The sequence below is a fragment of the Ipomoea nil genome, unplaced genomic scaffold (assembly GCF_001879475.1).
Source record: "Ipomoea nil cultivar Tokyo-kokei standard unplaced genomic scaffold, Asagao_1.1 scaffold0642, whole genome shotgun sequence".
Taxonomy (NCBI): Eukaryota; Viridiplantae; Streptophyta; class Magnoliopsida; order Solanales; family Convolvulaceae; genus Ipomoea; species Ipomoea nil.
In genome coordinates, this window is record NW_017617070.1 from 4,581,044 (window position 1) to 4,607,870 (window position 26,827).

A 26,827-nucleotide genomic window follows, 5' to 3' on the forward strand; every position below is an offset into this window, starting at 1 on the left:
GCTCAATCTCAACCTGGGGAACCAAATTCTCGAACCATTTCCGCTGCTGAGTATGAAGAGTTTATTCGATTTAAAGCCACTCCCAAAGCTTCTGGGGTTTAACTCCTGCAGCCTACACTGATGGAACTCATACTGCCCTTGTATCACAATCTGGCCTGAGCGGACCATGGGTTATCGATTCAGGTGCCTCTGAGCATATCTCTGGTAACTCATCTTTATTTTCTCATTTCACCAAGTCTAAGTCCCTTCCATCTATTGTTTTCGGTAATGGGTCCAAGAGTACGGCTACTGCAATTGGAAAGGCTTCCCCCCTTCCTACTTTGCCTCTCTCTTCAATTCTTTATATACCTAACTGTCCTTTCAATTTAATTTTTGTTCATCAACTTACAAAATCTTTGGACTGTACGGTCACTTTTTCTTCTGATTCTGTCATTATGCAGGACCGTCATTCGGGGAAGATGATTGGCTCGGGGTATGAATCAGAAGGACTTTATCGATTATCTACCCCAAACCCTTCTACAGTTTGCACTGCTACCATTCCTCCTTCCCTTGCCCATGACCGACTAGGACATCCTAGCCTTAAAAAATTACGGCGACTTGTCCCTAGTTTGTCTCACTTATCTACCCTAGAGTGTGAAGCCTGTCAGCTTGGCAAACATTCTAGAACATCGTTTCCTAATCGTGTTAATAAAAGAGCTGCTTTCCCTTTTTCCTTAGTTCATACTGATGTTTGGGGACCTTTTCGTTATAATTCAATTCTTGGTTTTAAATATTTTGTTACCTTCACTGATGATTTTTCTCGTTGTACATGGGTCTTTTTAATGCAAAACCGTTCTGAAGTACTTAATGTTCTTCAAAAATTTGTTAATGAGATAAAAAATCAGTTTGGGGTGTCTATTAAAACTTTACGAAGTGATAATGCTGGAGAATACTTTACAACTTCTTTATCTAACTTTCTTGATTCAGCGGGCATCCTCCATGAGTCATCTTGTCCCGATACTCCACAACAAAATGGGGTATCTGAACGTAAAAACCGACATCTCGTTGAAACAGCCCGCACCATGATTCTCCACTATAAAGTTCCTCCAGAATTCTGGGCAGATGCTATCCTTCATTCCTGTTATTTAATAAATCGTATGCCTTCATCTGTTTTACATGGTAAGATACCTTATACTATTTTATTTCCCGATAAGCCCCTTCATACTTTTCCTTTAAAAATTTTTGGGTGCACCTGTTTTGTCCGGGACACTACCCCAGGGCGTGATAAATTTTCTCCAAAATCCTTAAAATGCATGTTTGTTGGGTACTCTAGGTTGCAAAAGGGTTTCAGATGTTATTCCCCTGATAAGCATCGATTTTATGTATCTTCTGATGTTACTTTCTTTGAATCAACACCTTTCTTTTCGTCTAGTTTACCGACCTCCATCTCTCATTTTCCTGATGTTCTTCATGTTCCTACTTTTCAAGGAGGGACCGAGGTAAATTTACCTCAAGATCCGTCATCACCTAGAAATCTTAGTCCCTCACCTACTGAACCTCCTTTACAAAACAACGGTGTTACCCCCTTTCCTTACACTTATCATTGCCGCTCTCGACCACCCGCGACAGTTCAAATCGATGAAATCCCAACTGATTCATCTCTCGAGCTATCTATGCCCTCGAACCCGGTTCCGGCAACAAGCTCTCCTATTGCAAGTCGTGTAGGTAACAGGTCATCACGAAATCCCTTTCCCATATACAACTTTATTTCATATGATCGTCTCTCACCTTCATATAATGCTTTTATCACATGTTTATCTTCTGTTTCTGCCCCTAAATCTGTTAAAGAAGCCCTTTCCCACCCTAGTTGGCGTCAGGCTATGGTTGATGAAATAGCTGCTCTTCATTCATCGGGAACTTGGGAGTTAGTTCCATTACCCGAAGGTAAAACAACTGTTGGTTGCCGATGGATCTATACTGTGAAAGTTGGGCCCAATGGACAGGCTGATAGACTTAAAGCTCGACTGGTAGCTAAAGGATATACACAGGTTTTTGGGATTGATTACACTGACACCTTTTCACCAGTAGCTAAAATTGCTTCGGTCAGAATCTTTCTTTCTATGGCTGCCGTTCATCATTGGCCCTTGCATCAGTTAGATATTAAAAATGCCTTTCTGCATGGAGATTTAGAGGAAGAAGTCTACATGGAGCAACCTCCTGGGTTTGTTGCTCAGGGGGAGAGTAACTTGGTTTGTAAGCTCAAACGTTCTCTCTATGGTCTAAAACAATCTCCTCGTGCCTGGTTTGGACGGTTCAGTATAGTAGTGCAAAATTTTGGTTTAAATCGAAGCAAAGTTGACTATTCCGTCTTTTATAGACATCAACATGGTAAGAGCATTTATCTTGTTGTATATGTTGATGATATTGTCATTACAGGAGATGATGTTGAAGGAATACAATTGTTGAAACAACATCTATTCCAACATTTTGAAACAAAAGATCTGGGGAAGTTAAAATACTTTTTGGGAATTGAAGTAGCACAATCCAAGCAAGGAATTTGCATATCACAAAGGAAGTATGCATTGGATATACTAGAAGACACAGGTATGATGAATTGCAAACCTCTTGACACTCCTATGGATCCAAATATCAAACTCCTACCAGACCAGGGGGAGCTTATCCAAGATCCGGGAAAATATAGACAATTGGTTGGAAGATTACTTTATTTAACTGTAACTCGACCTGATATCTCTTTTGCGGTAAGTGTTGTTAGTCAGTTCTTGGCATCTCCACGTGAAAGTCATTGGGAAGCTGCCATTCGGATTTTACGATATATTAAAAAATCTCCAGGCACTGGTTTGTTATACAAAGACCATGGAAACCTTGAAATTATTGGGTACACAGATGCAGATTGGGCAGGTGCATGGGATAGAAAATCAACATCTGGATATTGTATCTTTCTTGGTGGCAACTTAATCTCTTGGAAAAGTAAAAAGCAAAATGTTGTTGCTCGATCAAGTGCAGAAGCCGAATATCGATCTATGGCCGTTGGAACATGTGAACTTGTGTGGTTGAAAAACCTCCTTACCGAACTGCAGATTTGTACAAAGGAGTCCATGAAGCTCATTTGTGATAACCAAGCAGCTTTGCATATTGCATCAAATCCAGTCTTTCATGAAAGGACGAAACACATTGAAATTGATTGCCATTTTGTTCAAGATAAAGTTACTTCTGGAGATATTACTACATCTTTTATAGGCTCAAATAATCAATTAGCTGATATATTTACTAAAGCTTTAAGAAGTCATAGGATTGAATACATTTGTAACAAGCTTGGTGCATATGATATACAGGCTCCAGCTTGAGGGGGAGTGTTGAAACACAAAAGTTGTGTCTGTAGAAATATAGCTGTTGAAGTTGTGTAGGGTTGTGTCTATTAGGATTGTGTCTCTTAGTCTGTATATATTTATCTATTGTCTCCTCATTGAGACAAGCAAGTAATAAAAACTTCTTCTACATCTTTCTCAACACTGTTGATATGTTCTCACTTATCTAGATTGGGTTAACAACAATAATGATAAAAATGAAAATTTAAAGCAGTAAATATTCCCCTAAATTCCAACTGAAATATATTTTTGCAAAAAATTATTTCGGAGAAAATAATCTGTTCCAAAGAAGTATATGTATGCAACAAGTATTAGAAGGAAGAAACAAAGTGTGATATAAATAAATATCCATGGGGAACATAGCAGAAATAGTTTAGATGAACCAACATTTAGTGAAACATACTTGAGGGCAAGTCTAGCAGCTAGTTGTTTATCCTTCAACCTTAGACAGTACTGCCAACTGTTGCTCCAGATGCGGTTGCCTGAGTAACTGTATGACTGCCCTGAGTTATTTTCTTCTCCCCGTTCAACTAGGAGTTGAAGCAGCCGGTCAGAGGCACCATTGCGCAAGAAGCGATCAGAAATAGCAAGCGCATCCATTAACTTTCCTTCATCAATTAAGCTGTAGCAGAAAATAAATATGAACATCGAATCTATAATCCCCAGAATTTACAGTTATGTAATCTATGAAATTTTGACACCAGTTCAGTTTCTTTCAAAAGAAAAAGAAATAGCAATAATAATAGAGTTTCGCTTGACACCCTTCATCCCTGAAAGGCTGAAACACAAAATGAAACTAAAACTTGAGGGGAGAACCACAAGTGACTAGATACTCTTCATAATAAAAAGAAAAGACCATCATGGATTCATGCTTGGGATGAAAAAGACTTCAGTAAGCTCATTCTTATACACTAAGATGAAAAAAAAAAAAAAAACTTCAGCAAGAAAAGGACTAAAATAAACTTCTACTGTTGTGAAAGTGCTGAAACAAGGTAAGAACATACCGCTCCACAGCTTTTTCATAGGGACCTTCATTTTCCCAGTCAAATGAAAGGATAACTGAATCACGTTCAGCAAGTGCAGACTTTGGAGGTTCAACCCAAGCATCAGAAGAAATAGTTTCCTCATTTTTAACCTCTGGTGATCTTTTTATGATGTTATTGCCTACTGCATTTTCATCAACTTCTGATTCAGTATCACTTTCACAGTCACGAAGCCGTTTCATAGATGCTCTACTTTCAGTTTCATCTTTATCATTCTTTGATGCATGCTCAGCCATTACAGCAAATTCTGACACTCTATGAAGGTTGGTTTGCATCTGTATCCAGCGATTCAAAGTTGGAAACCTGTTTATCAAAATTGCAGAGAATTACATGCATAGCATACAAAGCAGCAAACTAGTACAAATGTCTATAAGTTATGCACTAACCTCTCAGATTGATCAAGTGCAAACTCATAGAATAGTCTATTTGCATCAGATGGTTGTAACAAGCCACCATGAAAAGATCTGGAAATGGCATTTTCGCTGCCACGGTGAAGTATACTACTACCAAAGACACATGCCAAGACAGCCCTTACTGGGGATAACTTAATAAGATGCTTTATTATATCTAGATGTAGAGGGTACAAAGGTAATCCAGTAGTGGATGAAGACTGGCTGAAAGAATCAAGCTTAGCTTCTCTTGAAGGAGAAATTACTCTGCTTTCAAAGTAACTCTTAGGATATGTAGGAACCAATGCGATACTAGCCCAGCCATGACCATATCTTGGAGGGTACACTGGAGGTACAGATGCAGAAATTACTTCATGCACAAAATCGGCAGACATTATGTTTGCAGCCTTTTCAGCTGCATCTGTGCTGCCTCTCTCAAAAACCAGACGAGTTAAAAGCTGCAGAAAATAATCATGAGAAAAATTAAGAAATAACCACCTAGAAAAACAGAATAGACAATCATAGAAAATCACATTGCACTTTGTTTTCTTGTTTACCATGTTGGGAGGAGAAAGGTTGAACCCTCCCATGGACCATGGTGCAAAAAATATAATAAATAAATAATAAATAAATAAAAATAAAAAAAAGCCAGGCAAAACCTCAATCAATCCTCCTCTTATGAACATGCATTTAAATATCATTTCCAAGACTGCTTACTTTGCTATAAAAAGAATCCAGACAAAACCTCAATCAATCCTCCTATGCACATGCATTTAAATATCGTTCCAAAGACTGCTTACTTTGCTGAAAGCATCCTCCTGACCCAGTTCTAAGTTTGGTAATCATTGTCACAACATTTCAAACAAAATAGCCAAGCAAGGAAAATATGGTGCTGCAGTATTTCAAAAAAAAAAAATAAATATTCATTTGTGCCTCCCTCCTCTTCTTCTGTTATACCTAGCATGATGGTTGACTTGCCAAACCAAAAAAATAAGGATTTTCCCAAGCAGTAATGTAACAAGCCACACGTCTCATGCATACATAACAAGTTGGACCGAAAAAGTCAAAACTATTACAAATTATGGAAGTGTATATATTTCTCCATAAAATATAACCAGCAAAAGTGCTTGTTAATATTTTACACTGGAAAGAAAAAGGAAAAGATGATTGGTGTAGCACATTAGAAAAAGTCAGAATAAAGATAAGCCATTTAGGTAATGAAAGTCAGCAGAAGGGTAAGAATAGACTTTGTTTACAGATCAATGCTTTAATCACCTCCACCATTAACAATTCCTTGCAGGACTAGGATTTGAAAAAAAAGATTGGTAAGACTCATACTGTTCTTAGCTTGATTTCAGCAGCTGTGAAAGTAAATCAATATTTAGCCAACATGAATGATGTTTACATGAACTATATTACATCATTCTATTGGACTGCCCAGATAATAGAAACAAAAAGTAGCTCATCTACAGCTGGTTATGCGGGAGCTTCCCACTTCTACCCATCGATTGCATTTTGAATGTATTGAATACATTTACCAAATGGACTAGATTTATAAGTAACAAACTGGCAAGTCAAAAGAGTACCGGAACAGAAGACCTTACAGCGTAATCAATTAATGACTAACTGATGAGAGTGCCAAAAAAAAAAAAAAAAAAAAACTCACATCTTTAGGCCATTCATAAACGAGTGAGAAGTAATTGAAGTCATGAGTTGTGTCAGTCCCATCAACAATGTCACCAATTGCAGCAATATAGAGAACAAATTGTGAGAGATATGTTACTGCCCTGGCGCTTAAGGGGCCAAATAATCTCTTCCCTGCTTCTTTGCCATCATAGTTGCCAGAATTTATACTATTTTCACCAGCTGCAAAAGCTAGTGATACTTTCAAGGATTTCAATCCAAGCCCAAGAACACCATTTCTGTCACACATTAGAGACCCTTTCCTCTCAGAATATGAACTTTCCCCTGTAAAGTTATCTTTTTCTGTTTCTTCATCTGCCACTGCTCTTGCAAGATTATGAAGCTTACCTGAAATCCAAAATAAGTGAGTATTAATCATGTCTACTCTTGATTAGCACATAAACAAGAAAGGAGTAAGAAACTTACCACTAAGAAACTGCCTTTTTCCAATATGAGCATCTTCAATCATTTGATGAAGCATAACAAGAGCACGTTCCCTATGCCCTTGCCGGATAGACTCCTTTGAGAATAAAAGGAGCATCTCTCCAGAAAAAATAACCTGAAGAGCTGAAGATTTATCCTGAAATTAAAAAAAAAAAAAACTATCACCCAAGTATTGCCTTGTAAAGCAATCTACTATCAAAGAGATATAAGAAACATTGTCTGAGAAGCAACCAACAAAAAAAGGTAGCCTCAGAATAATGGGAGTGCATAGCAACAGAGAACTGTTTAACCATTCTGATAACATAATTTCACTGCTGAATAGGCCTGAATGCCTAGCAGCAAAAGAAGCTTAAAGTGAAATATTATTCTCTTTTTTTTTTTTAAATTAAAATTATAGTTTGTGCTAATTACTGTTTACTAACCATGGTGTCCACATTTCAACGCTAGAAAAATCAGCAATTCAGCAACAAAATGTTACTTCAGTGTACTTGGATTATAAAATCTAGCCCCATTCCACCCCAATGGCATTCCTTTGGTGTACTGGGATAAAAAGGAATTGAATTTCATGATATTTAGAATAACTATTTCTTTTAATAATTGGCGTACAAATAAAAGACAACCTATTCTCGGTTACAATAAATCCTGCTAAGATACACCAAATAGAAGCCATAGAGATCACACTACTGTACACAGTCTGCAACATGTGAAGAATTCAACAAAATAAACAGCTTTCCCAGTTCAAGTATGAGCATAAATGGGATCTCAAAGTGCTACCTGTTCAAGTAGCTCCTGTAGATGTTTAAGGACGCGCTTAACGACAGATATCATAGCCATATCATGAATATGATCCCAGTACTTTGACCCCATTCTAGGGGAGCTACCAGGATAGATATCTGAAAGGATAATCTGAGCCTGCAAGAGAATGAAATCATATTCACAATCTAAACCCAGTTTGAAATTCCATGATTAGTATCAAGATCCAGAGCACCTAATCATAAAGCTCTATGTTCAAAGAGTTTCCAGGGCTTGAGCCCCCTACTCAGAAGGCACGGGGTCCTTCAAAGCATTCAAATCATGCAAAACAACATATCTCACAACTTCATTAACACATACAAGATTGGGATACAGAAAGGGTGTGCGATAGTTCCTTCAATGAAAAGCAGGAGCACTACAAAGAAAGTCACTAGACATAGTGACACAAATGCTTGTTTCAACGCATAAAAGAAGTGGCTTTGATAAAAGGAAGGAAGAAAAGAATAGTCATGGATGATTTAGAGAACTCCCTAAAGAATTACCTAAACAATAACAGCATGTTTGGTTCACGGAATGAAATTTGGATGAATAGAAATCCTATTTCAAAAGGAATGGAGGATATTAAGAATTCTATTCCATTGTTTGGTTCGCCAAAGGAATAGACCTCAAGAATTATATTCTAGTGTTCTGTTGGTTTAAGGAATAGGAATGGAATAAGCATTCAAAGACAGAAACACCTCTACACGTGTATTTATTTATTTTATCTATATACAAATATATAATTACATAAATAAATAAATATAGATATGTATATATAATAACATATATAAGCAATATATGTGCATGTGTGTATACAAAAAGGGTATTTTCAGTTTTATGATCAAATAGCTATTTGTAAGAACTCGAGAATAGCTAATACCAAGCCCCCTCAAAATGGATATTCCCCTTACAACGGGAATAGCTCATTCTCAAGAACATTATTTCCAGGAATAAAAAGCTAAACAGCTTAAACCAAAAGATGGAATAGGTCTGTTCCGAGGAATAAATATAGCAAATAAATTTAAGAAGAAAGTGAATTTGAAGGCTAACCCCTAAAAACAACAAGAAAAAGAAAATGCAAACAGAACTCTTGACTGTAAATAACTAGCTATAATATCAAATCAACGAGAAATATAAATTCCTTGAAAACTCTCCAACAAGATATATTCAAGTAAAAATGTACAAATTATTCATGATTTAGAAAGGAAAAATTATCTAGAAATTAATCACCTAATTAAGAGCTGCATTTTCCGAATTCTCAAAAGAAAACCACAAAAAAGTCACAAAAAGAATTTATACATGTTAGAATCTAAGATTGGACCAAGGACACTCAAGTAGGTTGTAATGCACATGGGCCAAACCACACTAAAAGATTGAATCCAATCAATAAGCTAGTCTAACTCAAGGTCTTATAAACTCATATGTTTGTCTCTTATTTTATAAATGTAGAACTCTTAACACTCCCCCTTGTTCTAATCTCTGTATTCCATACAATTGAGTCAAGAGGATACACATATTTATACTAGGCTATGCACACTAACTATGGTAAGGATCAATAATATCCCTAAGATATTATACACACTATCCCTAAGATATTATACTGAGATCATATCAAATATTCTTCTACCATATAATGTCTAACACTCCCCCTCAAGTTGGAGCATAGATATTGATAATGCCCAACTTGTTACATAAGTAATCTATTCGAGGCCCATTCATAGCTTTTGTAAAAAGATCTCCTAGCTGTTCTCCTGTCTTCACAAATCCAGTAGAAATTAAGCCTCGTTGTATCTTTTCACGAATGAAATGACAATCAACTTCAATGTGCTTGGTTCGTTCATGGAAAACAGGATTGGCTGCAATATGGAGAGCCGCTTGATTGTCGCACCATAGCTTCGCAGGAATAGATGCCTTGAGCCCTATTTCATCGAGAATGTGATATATCCACAATATTTCACAGGTTGTCTGTGCCATTGCTCTATACTCTGACTCTGCACTCGATCGTGAGACAACATTTTGCTTCTTGCTCTTCCACGAGATCAAGTTTCCACCAAAGAAGACACAAAATCCGGTTGTAGACCTCCGATTCTCCTTAGACCCTGCATAGTCTGCATCTGCAAAGCACTCAATGTTCATATGTCCATGGTTTTGATATACAATTCCACGTCCTGGAGCACCTTTCAAGTAGTTCAGGATTTGTTCAACAGCTTTCCAATGATCAATAGTTGGAGATGCCATAAATTGACTTACAATACTTACTGAGTAAGCAATATCAGGACGAGTTACAGTCAAATAATTTAGCTTACCAACCAATCTTCTATATCTTTCTGGATCATCAAATAGCTCCCCCTCTGATGTCAACTGTGAATTAGGGATCATTGGAGTATTGCATGGCTTAGCTCCTAGTTTCCCTGTTTCTGTCAATAGATCAAGTATATATTTTCTCTGGGAGAGAAGTATACCTTTCTTACTCCGTATTACCTCAACACCTAGAAAATATTTTAATGTACCAAGATCTTTAGTCTGAAATTGACTATGAAGAAAGGTCTTAAGAGATACAATACCAGCGGTGTCACTTCCAGTGATGACAATGTCATCCACATAGACAACTAATAAAATAATGCCTTTCTCAGAGCGTTTATAGAAGACAGAATGATCAGACTTTCCTTTTATCATGCCAAACCTCTCAATCGCTTGACTGAATTTCCCAAACCATGCACGAGGGCTTTGCTTAAGGCCATACAAAGATTTGCGAAGTCGACAAACCTTACCATACTCCCCCTGAGCAACAAACCCAGGTGGTTGCTCCATGTAGACTTCTTCTTGAAGCTCACCATGTAGAAAAGCATTTTTAATGTCCAGTTGATGTAAAGACCAATTAAATGTAGCAGCCATAGAAATAAGCAATCTGACAGAGGTCAATTTTGCAACAGGAGAAAATGTGTCAGAGTAATCAATACCATAAGTTTGTGCATACCCCTTAGCAACTAGACGAGCCTTCAACCGAGCTACAGATCCATCAGGGTTAACCTTCACCACGAACACCCACTTGCACCCAATGGCCTTCTTCCCTACAGGTAAATCTACCAAGTTCCACGTACCATTGAAATCCAAGGCATTCATCTCCTCAATCATAGCGTTACGCCAACCAGAATGGGACAGTGCTTGTTTGACAGTTTTAGGAATTTGTATAGAGTCAAGAGAAGCAATAAAAGAGCAGGAGATATGGGGTAAGTGGTTGTAAGAAACAAACGATGAGACAGGATAAGTACAAGTTCTTTTACCTTTGCGTAGGGCTATTGGCAAGGTAGCTGGATCAGACGACGAAGAATCCGGCTCAGGACATGAATCTGGCGTATTGTCAGGAACCAAAGTAGTGTCGGGATTCGGGTTAACCTCTTTTGGAACAAACTGGTGTTTACGAGAATATACCTGAGTGATTGGTGGTCGTGAAGGTGGAATAGAAGCGGAAGCGGTGGTAACTGTATAGATGAGAATATCATCATCACTGTCGCCATGGCTTTCTGAATTTGAAGAAGGTGAGAAGGAAACATCTTCATGGAAGGTTACATCAATAGACACGAGATATCTTCCCGTTGACGGACAATAACACCTATACCCCTTTTGAACACGAGAATATCCCAAAAAGATGCACTTTAAAGATTTAGGATCTAATTTCGTGATATGGGGCCTTACATCTCTCACAAAGCAAGTACATCCAAATGTTTTTGGTGGAATAGGAAATACAGATTTGTGAGAGAAAAGACACTGATAGGGTGTTGTACCATGTAAGACCGAAGACGGCATACGATTGATCAAAAAACAAGCAGTAGAGACTGCATCAGCCCAAAAATGTTTTGGAACCCACATTTGGAACAGGAGAGCCCGAGCAGTTTCTAGTAAGTGCCTGTTTTTGCGTTCAGCAACCCCATTTTGAGATGGGGTGTCAACACAGGAAGATTGATGTAAAATTCCATGTTCAAGCATATAAGAGGAAAAGGGTTCAGAAAAATACTCTTTAGCATTGTCACTTCTCAATACACGAACAGGTATATTAAATTGTGTTTGTATCTCAGCACAAAAAGCACGAAAATGGGAAAATAATTCAGAACGACTTCTCATAAAATATAACCAAGTCATGCGAGAGAAGTCATCAACGGAAGTAACAAAGTACCGAAACCCGGTTTTGGACATAACACGACATGGACCCCAAACATCAGAATGAACTAACTCAAAAGGAGCACGTGCTCGTTTATTGACTCTAGGACTTAAACTAACTCGATGATGTTTAGCAAATTGACAAGACTCACAATTTAAAGAGGACACCTTACTAAATTGCGGACACGTCTTTTTCAACAATGGTAAGGATGGGTGCCCTAAACGACAATGGACTTCCAACGGAGTACCCATCCCAAAGCAGGCAATAGTTCTCGGTATACTGGAATCAAGAATATAGAGGCCACCAGACTCATGCCCTTTACCAATAATCTGCTTCGTCGTAAGATCCTGGAACATGCAGTGAGTGGGAAAAAAGGTTATGGAACAATTTAGAGCATTAGTGATTTGACTAACAGAGATCAAATTAAAAGACAAGTTGGGAAGGCTCAAGACCGAGGATAACGGGAGATCAGGAGTCGGATTAGCAGTGCCAATCCCAAGCACCCTAGAAGTGGATCCATCAGCTAGAGTGACATGGGAAGTTGAAGGAGAAGATTGAAAGGTAGATAGGAGGCTAGAGTTACCTGTCATATGATCCGTGGCTCCCGAATCAATAACCCATTTGGAAGCTGAAGAGACGAGGCAAGTGTTGGGATTACCTGAGGTGGCAGCCGCTACAGTTGAGGGAGATGATGAGGATTCTTGGTACATCAAGAACTTAGCATACTCATCTGCAGAGAATACAACCGTTTTCTCACCATGAGTATCAGAAGACACCATATTGGCAGACCGATTGCCCTGATTTCTATTCTGAAGCTTTCGGCAATCCTTCTTCATGTGCCCCGGTTTCTGACAGTAATGGCAAATGATTGGATTATACTGCTGGCCATGAGGATCCCTATTGTGATATGACGACTTCACAGGCTCCTCCTTTGACTTCTGACTGACAAGAACACTACTCGACTGAGGGGGTTGATAGGTCTCTGTGCGTAATACTCTAGAGAATACATCAGATAGGGATTTGAGCTCCTCACTGGACAATATCTGGGACTTGGCTGGTTCTAGTCGAGGATGAAGACCAGCCAAAAAACTCATGATGGCCATTTGTTCTCGCTGTTGTTGCTGCACCTTTATATCCGTTGTGAACGGCATTAATTCATTAAGAGCCTCATATGTTTTCTTGAACTCCATAAAATAAGTCTGCAGAGGTTTGTCAAGCATGTCGGCCCTATAAAAAGTCTTACAAACATCATAGATTCGAACAATGTCGCCCTTACCCGAATACAAAAAATTAAGATAGTCTAAGAGCTCTTTGACAGTTTCACAATGACTAACAAAACCAAATATTTCAGATTCAATTGAGTTCCGTATTTGAAGAAATAATTTAGCATCATCACGCAACCAAGTTTGCTTAGCTTTGTCATCCTCGGGTGGGGTGGCAGTCATATGGGCATCTTTGTCAATACTACGTAGATATATTTTAATGGTTCGTTTCCAATCCAAATGATTTGTGTTCTGTGATTCTTGCATTAAAATACGTCGAAATAACCATGGCGTGGACAGCCGGCGATGGACGAAGGCGGCGCGTGAGGGCCACTCGCCGGGCGAAATTACGTCGAATTCAGCAGTCCGGCCTATCGGCGACTGGCGACTCTGCTCCTGATGGTGGTGACGACAAACGGCCGGCGACAATCCCGACCCAAACCTCCACCGTGCGCAGAAGCAGAAAGAGGAAAAAAAAAAAAATTCTGTGTTTTTTTTCTTTATGTGGCTCTTGATACCATGTTCTAATCTCTGTATTCCATACAATTGAGTCAAGAGGATACACATATTTATACTAGGCTATGCACACTAACTATGGTAAGGATCAATAATATCCTAAGATATTATACACACTATCCCTAAGATATTATACTGAGATCATATCAAATATTCTTCTACCATATAATGTCTAACACCCCTCAAGTGGACAACCGGGCAATTCCAAATCTAACCGGTTGACCACTTGGAATTGGATTGGACTCTCCACTTGAAATAAAAGCTTTGGACGCCACCAATACCACAAACAAGCAAGTGACTCAAAGTGGACCAAACACAAGCTTGGGATTGAACCCTCCCCCTGAAACGGAAACTTGGATGCCACCGATATGATGAGCAGACAACCGGATGAAAACTAAGTGGACCAAACAAGCTCTGATACCATGTTAGAATCTAAGATTGCGCCGAGGTCACTCAATTGGGTCGTAATGCACATGGGCCTAACCATACTAAAAGATTGAATCCAATCAATTAGCTAGTCTAACTCAAGGCCTTATAAACTCATATGTCTCTCTCTTATTTTTCATGTACTCTTAACAGTATAGAAAAAGTAAAATTCTAGTGTAATAAAAATGAAAGTGTGTTATAATTATACGGCACTATTGAAGTTCCTACTATAGAAGATGGTACATAATAGCAAATTAAAATTGTATGCACAATTCAGTGAAAAATAATTAGCCTACACAACTTCACAAGATATGAACCAGGACTGCAGGACATACTAGTAGCAATAATGGCATGTAGAAAACAATTGTCAGAAAGTTATTGCTAACAAAACAATCTGATAGTGAAATCCATCTTCATGCTTTCACAGAACACTGGCAAATATGCCAACACACTCAATTTCAAGAACAGAATGAAAAGAACTCAGGGCCTCAAAATACCCAACTATATGGCCAACCGGATGGGCAGGCACTAAGGCCAAAAGAATGTCGATGATAGCACTATAATTTGATCACAACAAAAATGAAACACAGAATCTAAATTTATCCCTATTATTTTTTGACAAGAAATTGATGTATCAAAGATTCTGGGTGTCAAATGACTTGAAATAACAATCTCTCAAGGAAAAGCAGAATCTCTGGATTTCAAGGTAGGATATAAAAGTTGTTGAGAAAAGAGAATACAAAATCATAAAACTAATCATGACAGTAATACATATCAGTTATACTACCTCATTTAGCAGTTTCAGAGATATGGTCTTTGACTTTGCCAACGTTGCAGCTACATCAATGCACAACAAAATCTGAAAGTACAGTTAGGCATATCATGATACAACTTAATAATAAATAATAAACACAAGAAAGACTATGAAGGACACTCAGAGAGATGGAATAGTGAGCAACAGAGGCTTACAGCAGGTAGAGGGCCTAATTGAGCACGCAAAGAAGAAAAATCTAAATTCTGAACAGCAGAAGCTCCATCAGCAGCACGGGTCACAGCATCCTCCACCTGAAAATAGATAATAACCAAAATTTGAAAACAGTAAAACCTATCAAGTTAATGTAATACTATGCCACTGAAAATTCACCTTTTTGGTATTTTTTTAATAAGTCATGCTTCATATTAAAAGGTACCCAGGGGTTACCACCCATAGACACCACAGCTAGAACAAATGAGGGGATTCACAAAAAAAGTCCACATAAGTTTAAGACTCTCTAGACAAGTAACCAAAAGAAAAAGCATGATTAGGAAACTTCCCTTGTAACAGTAAATGTTTATAAATAATTTAAAAAAAAATAAAAAATAAAAAATAAAAACAGAAGATCTTTAAATCTATCATTTGGCAACTGTACATCTTTAAAGAAATTTTTACTTCTCTAAATTCCAAATCAATCAAAGTAAGGGGCTTACCTAAATCTATCAATAGTCTACTTAAAGTTATAAAGGATCACATATCAGCAAATAAACGTTTAAAATTGCTCTGGTAAAAGAGGAGCATACAGTTGCATAGCCATCCCAAAGACACCAAGAATCATAATCAATGTCCATACCTGTGAACTGTGAGACATGAACCTTCAAAAAAAAACCACTACAAAAAGCCATGCCCAATATCCCACATCCTAATAAATAAATGAAAGAAGAGTTCCAAAATTCAGTAGGAAGCATCCTACATTAAAGGATCTGCCTACAAAAACTTATAACGGATTTCATAAGTGGTGGAAAAGGAACAAACATTTATGATCTATCCCTTGGTAATTAAGAGGGTTTTGCTTCCCTTCACGTTTCAGCTAACCATCCTATACTATTACAACACCCTAGTACCCTACCACTTCTACTATACATAAAACACTATTTAATATCTAAATTTTTCAGAAACCTTTCTCCATTCAGGAAAATACCTTTAAAATTTATACCATTGTGATAAAGTCCTGCCATCATGAAGGGTCTAGCAAATACAAATATCCATGAAAAAGATCATATGTTTTATACTAAAGAATCAAACTCCTAAAGGATTTCATAACCCTTTAGGACGTTATCTGCAGCTGCACCAGCACCATAACCTACTTACCCACCATCATAACATCTGAGCAAATATACATATCCTCAAAATAAATAAATAAATAAATAAATAAAATCATATGTTTCGACTCTTATATAATCTAAGATTGGATCAAAGTCACTCAACTGGGCTATAATGCACATGGGCCAAACCACACTAAAAGATTGAATCCAATCAATTAGCTAGTCTAACCCATGGCCCTATAAACCCATACACTCTTATATTATCAATGTGGGACTCTTAACATCTACTAATGAAGCAAACTCCTAAAGGATTTCATAACCCTTTAGGACATTATCCATGCTTAAACCATAACACACTCACCCACAATTGTTGCACACTAGCATTTTATACATATCCTTGAATAAAAAGGTATATGTTTGCTACTAAAGAATCAAACTGATAAAGGATTCCATAAACTTTTTAGGAGTTAGGAAATTATGCATACTTACACCATAACCCACTCATCAAAGTCGTAGCATCCATATATTTGCTGACAAAGTTTATAAAAAAAAAAAAAAAAAAATATATATATATATATATATATATATATATATATATATATATATATTTGTTTTTTTTTTAAAGTATACAACTCAAGAACATCCCAAGAACTTCAAGTGTCCCAAATCATTTTTAACTTAACTAGCCTTGACTTTTTTATGTTGTCTAGATTCCAGAAGGGAGGGTTGTAAAACAGAATTAGCTGGAGAATGCTACAAAGATTGCTGAGGGAAAACAGTCAACACATAATCAACCAGAATTGGATTATTGGAAGGCCTAGTAAATAAAGGATCTAAATAGTGTCCAATAAAAAGCAGCACAATATTATTGTTATTCTAAGATCCTACAAGTAGTTAATAAACCGAAGTGCAAGTATATAAGGAACATACAGAAGCTCTTTTGAAGGCCCCATCTACCCATTCAACTAAGTCTAGAGTAGCTTTGTCTTCTGGAGGTAAAGAGAAACGGTTAACAGCCTCTCCTCCAATGTCATACTTTGCCCTCTGCATACAACTGTAAAATTAAATAAATAAATAAACAGGAAAGGAAGAAAGAAAATTTCCATTCAAATCTGATGTATCATGTATGTTACATCATGTACACAACACATGATAGAAGATAGCATCAAAATATAAAATTATCATTAATATTTAAACAAATATATACTTAAAAAGGAGGGGAAAAAAATAAATAAATTAAAAAGGAAAGAAAACATAGTGAATGATGTGACTATCTCAAATAAAGCTGATAGAGGAGACATTTACTAGAGATGATAGAGAGAGGAGACATTATTTTAATATTATTCTCAACACACCCCTTCATACATGGAAACATGCACCACATAAGAATAGTTAGCCCTCCCATGAAGCATGAATATGGGCATGAGCTTCATTAGTCTTTTGCCAGGAACACAAACATGATGATACAAAATTACCCAATAAAGGGAAATGCACATAACAACATAATTTTTGTAGTAATAATTACACCAGGCATTTATTACTGAATGCAGCCACCTCAATTTAAGAAGCACATAAGTGTCCTTTAAGCAGACAGGGCTACACATTTTTTGGTCATCAGGCTTTTCAAAGGACGGGTTCAAACTGGACTGAAGGGAGGAGGAAAAAAAGACTCCGATCCTCCTGGGGTTTCATCACTGGCTAGTGTTTTATAGGCCATGTACCAATGCTGACAGTACCATAAACAATGAGATATCATGTACATCAACAAAGAAAACTTCAAATAAACAAAATTCTTGAATTTGTTGAGCAAATCTGTCGCGGGCGAAAACAATTCCAAGTCCTAAGAAGTAAGATCTCATACATTCAGCACTAAATTCCATTTATCAGCAGTAATAGCAATATAAGATCCACAATACCCTTCTAATCTGAATCAAAATAATGATTATTGAACTTAATGAACCATCAGAACAACTTTCTCATTTTAAATTAACAGAAGATAGCTCGGTTTCTGACTTTTATTTAATAATTACTTTCAACAAAAATAAATAAATAATGCTTATGCACCAAAATAACTAGAAGAAAATAAGAATTGCAAATTAGGTAAATAAAAATATTTAGGGGGCGCTTTCAATATATATATATATATATATATATATATATATATATATATATATATATATATATATATATATATATATATATATATATATATATATATATATATATATATATATATATATATATAGGGGGGCATATAAAATTCTCATTGTAGGGATAGGTGCAGAAGGTACCGGAAAGATATCAGCCTTAGCCCTACTCAGTTTAGAATAATCAGAGAACCATGTTAAATAGATAAGTATATATGTTAAGGACATGTGTAATACTAGACATGTAAACAGTACTTTGGATATCCGTATGTGTCTCTTGTTATGCCGTAATGCTTAGGCTCATCCTTTCGGGTACATATATGGGTCCTTGTACCTTAATATAAATCAAAATTCTTCCTTCTCTATCAATTTCTACAGCACACATATATTACTAATTATATAATGATAGAGATATGTGTGCTGTAGAAATTGATAGAGAAGGAAGAATTTTGATTTATATTAAGGTACAAGGACCCATATATGTACCCGAAAGGATGAGCCTAAGCATTACGGCATAACAAGAGACACATACGGATATCCAAAGTACTGTTTACATGTCTAGTATTACACATGTCCTTAACATATATACTTATCTATTTAACATGGTTCTCTGATTATTCTAAACTGAGTAGGGCTAAGGCTGATATCTTTCAGGTACCTTCTGCACCTATCCCTACAATGAGAATTTTATATGCCCCCCTATATAATATATATATATATATATATATATATATATATATATATATATATATATATATATATATATATATAAATTCTGTCAAGCTTGCCATAGAGAAGGGAGGGGGGGAGAAAGTGAGGACAAAGGTCCTCCAGAAAGATACAAAATCATCTCTAAGTAGATACATAAAGTTGGTAAATAAAATGATGACCAGCTTTTAAAGCTTTTATCATGCTATGTCAAGAAAAGGAGACAGGAATGTATAAAGCTGTTGGAAAATATTGTGTTGGGAACATTTGTCTTGGGCAGCCTAAAATTTACTCTTATGCCTTGAGAAGGGGATTAGGTTTCTTGGGCTGATTAAGCATTTATTGTGTACTTTTCCAATGCCTTTTTATTTGCCTATATATTTGGTGTGTAATCTGAAGCTTGATATGGAAGTATAATAAACAACTTTTCTATTTTTCCCTTCTACTATTCAACATGGTATCAGAGCCACCTTTTTGGGGCCTGAGAAATACTCCAGTTTCATACTCTACGTTGTTCATCTATCCATCTTCAAGAAAACATTTCCTTTTTGAGCTACATTGACGATATGGTTCAGCAAGCCTCTGGAAAAATCTCCGGCGACCCTGGCCATCATTTTCCGAGCACCAAGGACCTCCACATGCTCCACCGCAACGAAGCAGCTCCGACGCCACACGCCGGCGCATGAGCTATTTTCTGGAGACTTTTTCCGGCCAAATTTCCAGATCAACTCGCCTTGTTCCTGCGACCCTACAGTGTTTTTCTCACATTTTTATGACAACTATGGCAGAACATAAAATTTCAAGCAGTGCACTGAAGTCTGCCTGGGTCACCAAAAATCATACTCAGTTTGGGTCTTGGATTCTGGACCAACTGATCACATATCTGGTAACCTTTCTTTTTTCTCCCATATTAATTTCTCAGACTCTCTTCCTGCTGTTACTTTTGGTGATGGATCAAAAGGGAAGGCTATAGGAATTGGAAAAGTCACCATTCATTCTTTATCTTTATCCAATGTCCTTTGCATTCCCGGGTGTCCCTTCAATTTGATTTCAATTAATCAACTTACTCTCTCAAATGCCTTGTTACCTTTTCTTCTAATTCTGTGATCATTCAAGACCGTCAAACAAAAGAGACAATTGGTGAAGGATATGAATCACAAGGTCTCTACCACCTTTTATGTTTTACCAATACCAAAATAGCTTGCACTGCTACTGCTTCACCTTTCCTTAACCATTGTCGCTTAGGACATCCTGATCTCAATAAATTAAAACAACTTGTTCCTGGTCTGTCAAATTTAAAAACCATAGAGTGTGAATCGTGTCAACTTAGGAAACACTCAAGAGCCTCATATCCTAGTAGAGTGAATAGGAGGGCCAATACCCCATTTTCTTTAGTTCACTCCGACGTTTGGGGACCATGTTGGGTCTCATCCACTTTGGGTTTCTCATATTTTGTTGTCTTCATTGATGATTTCTCTCGGTGCACTTGGGTCTTCTTATGGTAGAAGAGCTTTGAATTATTTAATATGTTTCAAAAATTCTACAATGAAATTGTGAATCAATTTGGGGTATCTCTCAAAATCTTACACAGTGATAATGCAAGAGAGTATTTTTCTGACCCTTTCACTTCTTTCTTTTCCTCACATGGAATACTTCATGAATCTTCATGTGCTAGAACTCCTCAACAAAATGGAGTTGCTGAACGAAAAATTTGTCATCTTGTTGAAACAACTCGTACCTTGCTTATTCATAATAAGGTTCCTATGAATTTTTGGGGGCATGCTATACTTCATTCTTGCTATCTCATAAATCGAATGACTTCTTATGTTTTGCAAGGAAAAATTCCCCTTCATATCTTGCACCCACAAGAACCTCTCCATAAGTTCCCGTTGCGAATTTTTGGATGTACTTGCTTTGTTCATGATAATTCTCCAAGGAGTGATAAACTTGATGCCAAGGCAATAAAGTGTGTTTTTCTTGGATATTCTCGCCTCCAACACACCATTTTTATACCTCCTTCGATGTTACCTTTTTTTAACACCCTTTTTCTCTTCCACCTCCGTTGAATCTGATTTCTTAGGGGAATCCATTGAAATCACAAAAACCCTCCCTCTTCCTACTTTTTCAGAACCTTTTATCTCCCACTGTTCCTGAAAGGACCATACCTATTCCTGAAAGAATTATACCAACTCCAAACATCCAAGAGGAAGGACATCTTCCACCATCGTTGTACACCTACCAACGACGCAATCATCAAGATTCCCAAGAGGGTAGACACCCAGTTGAGTCATGTACTACATAATTGATACCCAATGATACAGTCCAAAACACCACAACACACTCTCCCATTGCCAGTCGAGTAGGTAAAAGATCCACTTGAAATCCTTACCCTATCTATAATTTCCTTTCACAAAAACGTCCGTGATCCGTCTTCATCATATTGTGCCTTCATTACTAGTTTGTCAACTATTTTTGTTCCAAACAATGTCACGGAGGCATTAACTCATCCAGGGTGGACTCAAGCAATGGTTGATGAAATGGAAACACTCCATTCTTCCGGGACTTGGGAGTTAGTAACTTTACCTCCTGGTAAAATTGTGGTTGGTTGTAGATGGGTGTATAATATGAAGGTTGGTCCAGATGGACAAGTTGATAGACTCAAAGCTCAACTTGTTGCTAAAGGATACACACAAGTTTTTGGCATTGACTACACAGACACCTTCTCACCAGTAGCCAAGATCACTTATATCCGCCTCTTACTCTCAATGGCAGCCAATCGCCACTGGCCATTGTATCAGTTGGATATAAAGAATGCCTTCTTACATGGTGATTTGAATGAGAAAGTATATATGGAGCAGCCCCTTGGATTTGTATATCTTGTTTGTCGCCTTAAACGCTCTCTCTATGGGTTGAAGCAATCTCCACGTGCCTGGTTTTGGAGATTTAGAGATGTGGTCCAACAAGTTGGCATGATTCAAAGCAAGGCCAACCACTCTGTCTTCTATAAACATCTACTTGGAAAAAGCATATATCTTGTGGTTTATGTTGATGATATCGTCATTACAGGGGATGATAGTGAAGGAATAAATCAGCTTAAGAAACATTTATTTCAACATTTTGAAACAAAAGATCTTTGAAAATTGAAGTATTTTCTTGGTATGGAAGATGCTCAATCCAAACAAGGTATCTATGTGTCTCAAAAGAAATATGTTTTAGATATTCTTGAAGAAACAGGAATGACAAATTACAAACCAGTTGACACACCCATGGATCCAAATGTCAAACTTCTCCAAGACAGGGGGAGCTCTTATCCAATCCGAGTAAGTATTGGAGATTAGTTGGCAAACTACTGTACTTGACTGTAACTGGACCAGATATCTCCATTGTTGTAAGTGTAGTTAGCCAATTTTTGCAAGAACCATATCAAAGTCATTGGGATGCAGCCGTCAGAATATTGAGATATGTGAAAAGGTCTCCAGGTACAGGATTGCTCAATAAAATCATGGACATACAGAAATTGTTGGCAATACAAATGCAGATTGGGCTGGATGCCCTTGGGATAGGAGATCAACATCGGGATATTGTATTCTATTTGGAGGTAATCTTGTTTCTTGGAAAAGTAAGAAACAAGATGTGGCTGCACATTCAAGTGCAGAAGCAAAATACCGAGCTATGGCACTTGGAATATGTGAGCTAATTTGGGTTAAACAAATTATTACAGAACTCAATTTCTATAAGCCCGGTACTATGAAATTAATTTGTGATAATCAAGCAGCGCTGCACATTGCATCTAATCCTGTCTACCATGAAAGGACCAAACATATTGAGGTTGATTGCCACTTCATACTAGAGAAGATCACATCTGGAGATATTGTTGCCACATTTGTTGGGTCAAATGACCAACTAGCTTATGTTCTCACCATCCTGATTGAATACATTTGTAGCAAGCTTGGAGCATTTGATTTATATGCTCCAGCTTGAGGGGGAGTGTTGGAAAATATTGTGTTGGGAACATTTGTCTTGGGCAGCCTAAAATTTACTCTTGTGCCTTGAGAAGGGGATTAGGTTTCTTGGGCTGATTAAGCATTTATTGTGTACTTTTCCAATGCCAATTATTTGCCTATATATTTGGTGTGTAAATCTGAAGCTTGATATGGAAGTATAATAAACATCTTTTCTATTTTTCCCTTCTACTATTCAACAGTAGCAAAAACAATAGTACTCACAGATTCAGTAGCTTAGAAGGTGCTGCACGTAACACAGTCAATGCCTCCTTCCATCTCCATTGTCGTTCAGACAATGGCAAAAGGCATTGCAGAATAGACAACCGCCACTCCCAATCTTCAATAAAATGCCTGGCATTCAAAATTCGCCATTCAAGGGCTTCTTTTCCACCAGAAGAAATATTCTCATCCCGGGCATTCTCCTTCTCAGATGATGGTATATTGTGCCGCAGTATGTCAAGTAGCTGTCTGATAAACAACACAGCTGTCTCATTCACTGAATCTTGGGTTGGAGCCTCCGATTGTTTTCCAATGGATGTAGTGGGCATTTCAGATAAATTCCTCGATGAGGTAGAAGATGCTGAATAGAGAGAGAGACCATCCATATGAAGAAGAGAGATGATAATGTTCACCATAAATATCTGCATTTATTAAGATGAATAAGACATAGCATTAATACAAGAAAGTTGGTATTTCAGCCTTATTGCAACTCTGGCAAAAGCAACTAGAAACACCTTAAAATTTTTCCATGAATATACAATTACAACTGTACAAAGTAAAAATATTTTCTTCTGGAATTGTTTCTATATTTGCAAATTCTGACAGCTAAAATCTAATATGTCATATTACATAGAGCATTGTAGATATTAAAAATGCAGGACATCATATTTGATTTAATTTTGACTATTTATATATTGCTAAATTTGGATTCCTAATTGAAAACTAACTGCCAAGGAGAAGATAACATTGAGTGTTTCATGAGTATTCCAAAGACCAATAGTAACCACTCAAGTCTTAGCCTAAACCAAGCCCTAGTTATGTAAATATAAAACCATTATAACAAATTAATTGCATAAACAATATATATAGGGGGGGGGCGAGAGAGAGCAAAAAAATAAAAAGAATATAACCTTCCGGGGAACATTATTGATGGCATCCAGATGGCTCTTCAGGTCTTTCAAGTAGCACATATTAGCGTTCCCCTTTCCCTCTCCTACTCTTGTGTCATCTTCCATCGCCCCCAGAGAAAGAACAGCAGATTCCAAAGCATATCTCATGTGCATAAGTTCAATATCTTGGACCCTACCAACGAAATATAAAGCAGAAAACCAAACTGTTTTTGTGAGCTTATCATTCTCCAAACGCTCACGCTTTAAAGGTTAAAATTCTCACCTTTTAGGAAGTGAGAATAGGAATTTTATGTTAGGTTTGCCAATGAATAAAAGAAAATAGAAAGCAACAAATCAATAACTCCATGCATGTATACAAAGCTTAAATTTAGGAATTGCATAAAGTATGAAAATTAGTAACAGATTACTTTAATAGAAGAAAAAGAAGTATCCAAAAGAGTAGTCATGAAATGATGTGAGCACAATAAAACTCTCAGAAAAACAAGTAAACTCAACTGGTGCTTCAAGGGAGCTATAAGATATCAACCAGCAACGAGGAAAACAAAAGTAAATATAGCAAATCAGATCAACAAAACCAGCGTCATATTGCAGGAGACTCATAATCACACCTCTTCCAGGCTGCTAGTGTTGAAGTAATTGGCTGCATGCTAATCAGCTCTATCGCATCTTGAAATTTAATGCTTGGAACAACATCAAATAATACCTATAAAGCCACTTCAATTAGTCTCCAACACTAGCAGAAAGAAATAAAAAAGAAATTAATTACCTAAGAAGAAATTTTAAATAAGATGCATGGACATCATTTTTAGATTAGCATTTTGGCAAAAAAATGTTGGTGCATCTTTCTTGTGAACTCAGAGATTCAGCAGACCATACAATTCAATGTTGGTAAGTAGTACTATAGGCCTATAGCAATCAACAGTTATAATTTCTTTAATGCACCTTATAGTAAGCCAAATCATGTATGCAGCAATAACAGATAAACTCATACTGGAGAAGTGCTCCCACAATTAGGATAGACCAACAAATTCATTTATCCATAGAAATCCACCACACACCCTCACCCCCACCCCCAAATTAAAAAAGAGAAAATGCAGTCCCAATCCAGAAGATATTGTTTTTCCACTCAAATCAAAGGTGCAATACTATGGAAACATAAACATATTTATCCTATTGATGAAAACTGTGCACATTTTTCAAGACAAACTAAAGCCTGACATCATACCCGAAGTGGACTCTGCACAGATAGCCTTTCCAGCACAAAATTTTCAACAAAAGGATCCCATTTGATGCCTTCATTTCCTTGTTCTGAACGCTCACTTCCATACAGAAGTAACGAGGATTTAGAACTCCATGATTGACCAGAATTCACAGATGAAGCAAAAGAAGCAAGATCAAGCCGGTAACATAATAAATCGCAAAGATGTTCAACACAAGACACCTGCCAAAATGAGGGTTGACCGTTAATCAAGAAATGCTAGGACGTGTTTATGTACAAGATATTGAGGGAATCAAGATTTCCAAAGCATGTACCTCATTTAATTTGGAACAATAACGAGGAGAGTCTTGTAAACGAAATTCTTGTGATTTGCTAGTCCACAAAAGTTGCATCAATTTTCTCCTCAATGTTGTTCTACCAGACAACAAGTCCCAACCAAGCACAGCCACAAGAGGCTGAAGTCGGGGAAACAGCAAGAGAACCTGTCATAAGACAGATGAACGAAACTGATGAGTTATTACCAGGTAGTTGAAAGCAAACTGATGTGCCAATATGTTGCACCATAGTACTTTTTAATCCAAATACATATATGTTTCCTCCCACCAGGCCACAATTCATTCGACGGTCTGAACTCTTGACTTGACACCTTTGTTAGTCTGATGATCTCTTTTAAGAAACCCAAATAGATATGTTCAAATTATGATACACTTTTTCAATAGGTAAATCTAAATTTACAATACATACACTGCTAGCTTCTTGAAGTTCTTCCTTCCGCAGAGCAGATAATGCAGTATGCATGACACACTCCAGCACATGCAAGCCACTAACACGAGCATAATGATACATTTCTCTCATGCCTGAACTCACGGCAGTGTCCAATAATCTTGCCCTTTCATTTGAATCTGTATCAGGTTTCAGTTCTCTTATAAAATTTTGAAGGCGCAAAAGGGGAGGAGTAATGTGTTCACTATCACAAGTTCTCAAAATCTCCATCTCTGCAAAGAGCAACTCATCTTGAATGGCCTGTTTAACACCACATATCAACTACGTACATCAGTATTTTATGAAAAGTTAATACTAGTACTCACAGTTAATTGCTAACCAATTGTACAAGCCATCTGCTGCATTTTCTAGCTTAGCAAAGATTAACTTCTTCATATAACACCAAACTCTAGAAAACTTTTAGGCAACTTAAAATGATAAGTTGAGCTGGTTACAATGGATATGGAAGTATTAGTAGCATTGCCACTCTGAATTAAGAGATCCCATATATGGGGAAGGAAATTGGAATTTCATTATACTTTCCTAACCAAGCAATTTGAGATGTTAATTAGGATCAATAGTATTAATTGTGGGAAATTTAGTGATTTACATATTTTCATTGTAAAAGGAAACTGAAACTTTAAATGACTCAACCAAGGTACACAGATCATTTAAAAGCATTGAATTATTATATCAGCA

The 26,827-nt window shown here is 37.0% G+C and overlaps 1 protein-coding gene across 1 annotated transcript in view; it reads right to left on the minus strand.

Annotated features, from left to right (window-relative positions):
- LOC109174561 overlaps positions 1 to 26,827 on the minus strand; it is a 48,494-nt gene that overhangs the window by 18,300 nt on the left and 3,367 nt on the right. The window contains exons 3-17 of the mRNA XM_019323778.1: positions 26,111 to 26,389; positions 25,681 to 25,848; positions 25,373 to 25,588; positions 24,756 to 24,850; positions 24,148 to 24,319; positions 23,240 to 23,658; positions 17,089 to 17,212; positions 15,049 to 15,144; positions 14,867 to 14,938; positions 7,699 to 7,836; positions 6,907 to 7,060; positions 6,464 to 6,828; positions 4,795 to 5,255; positions 4,370 to 4,711; positions 3,769 to 3,987 (exon numbers count right to left, since the gene is read on the minus strand). Coding sequence (XP_019179323.1) covers positions 3,769 to 3,987; positions 4,370 to 4,711; positions 4,795 to 5,255; positions 6,464 to 6,828; positions 6,907 to 7,060; positions 7,699 to 7,836; positions 14,867 to 14,938; positions 15,049 to 15,144; positions 17,089 to 17,212; positions 23,240 to 23,658; positions 24,148 to 24,319; positions 24,756 to 24,850; positions 25,373 to 25,588; positions 25,681 to 25,848; positions 26,111 to 26,389 — 3,320 coding nt within the window. The remainder of the gene's footprint in view (positions 1 to 3,768; positions 3,988 to 4,369; positions 4,712 to 4,794; positions 5,256 to 6,463; positions 6,829 to 6,906; positions 7,061 to 7,698; positions 7,837 to 14,866; positions 14,939 to 15,048; positions 15,145 to 17,088; positions 17,213 to 23,239; positions 23,659 to 24,147; positions 24,320 to 24,755; positions 24,851 to 25,372; positions 25,589 to 25,680; positions 25,849 to 26,110; positions 26,390 to 26,827) is intronic.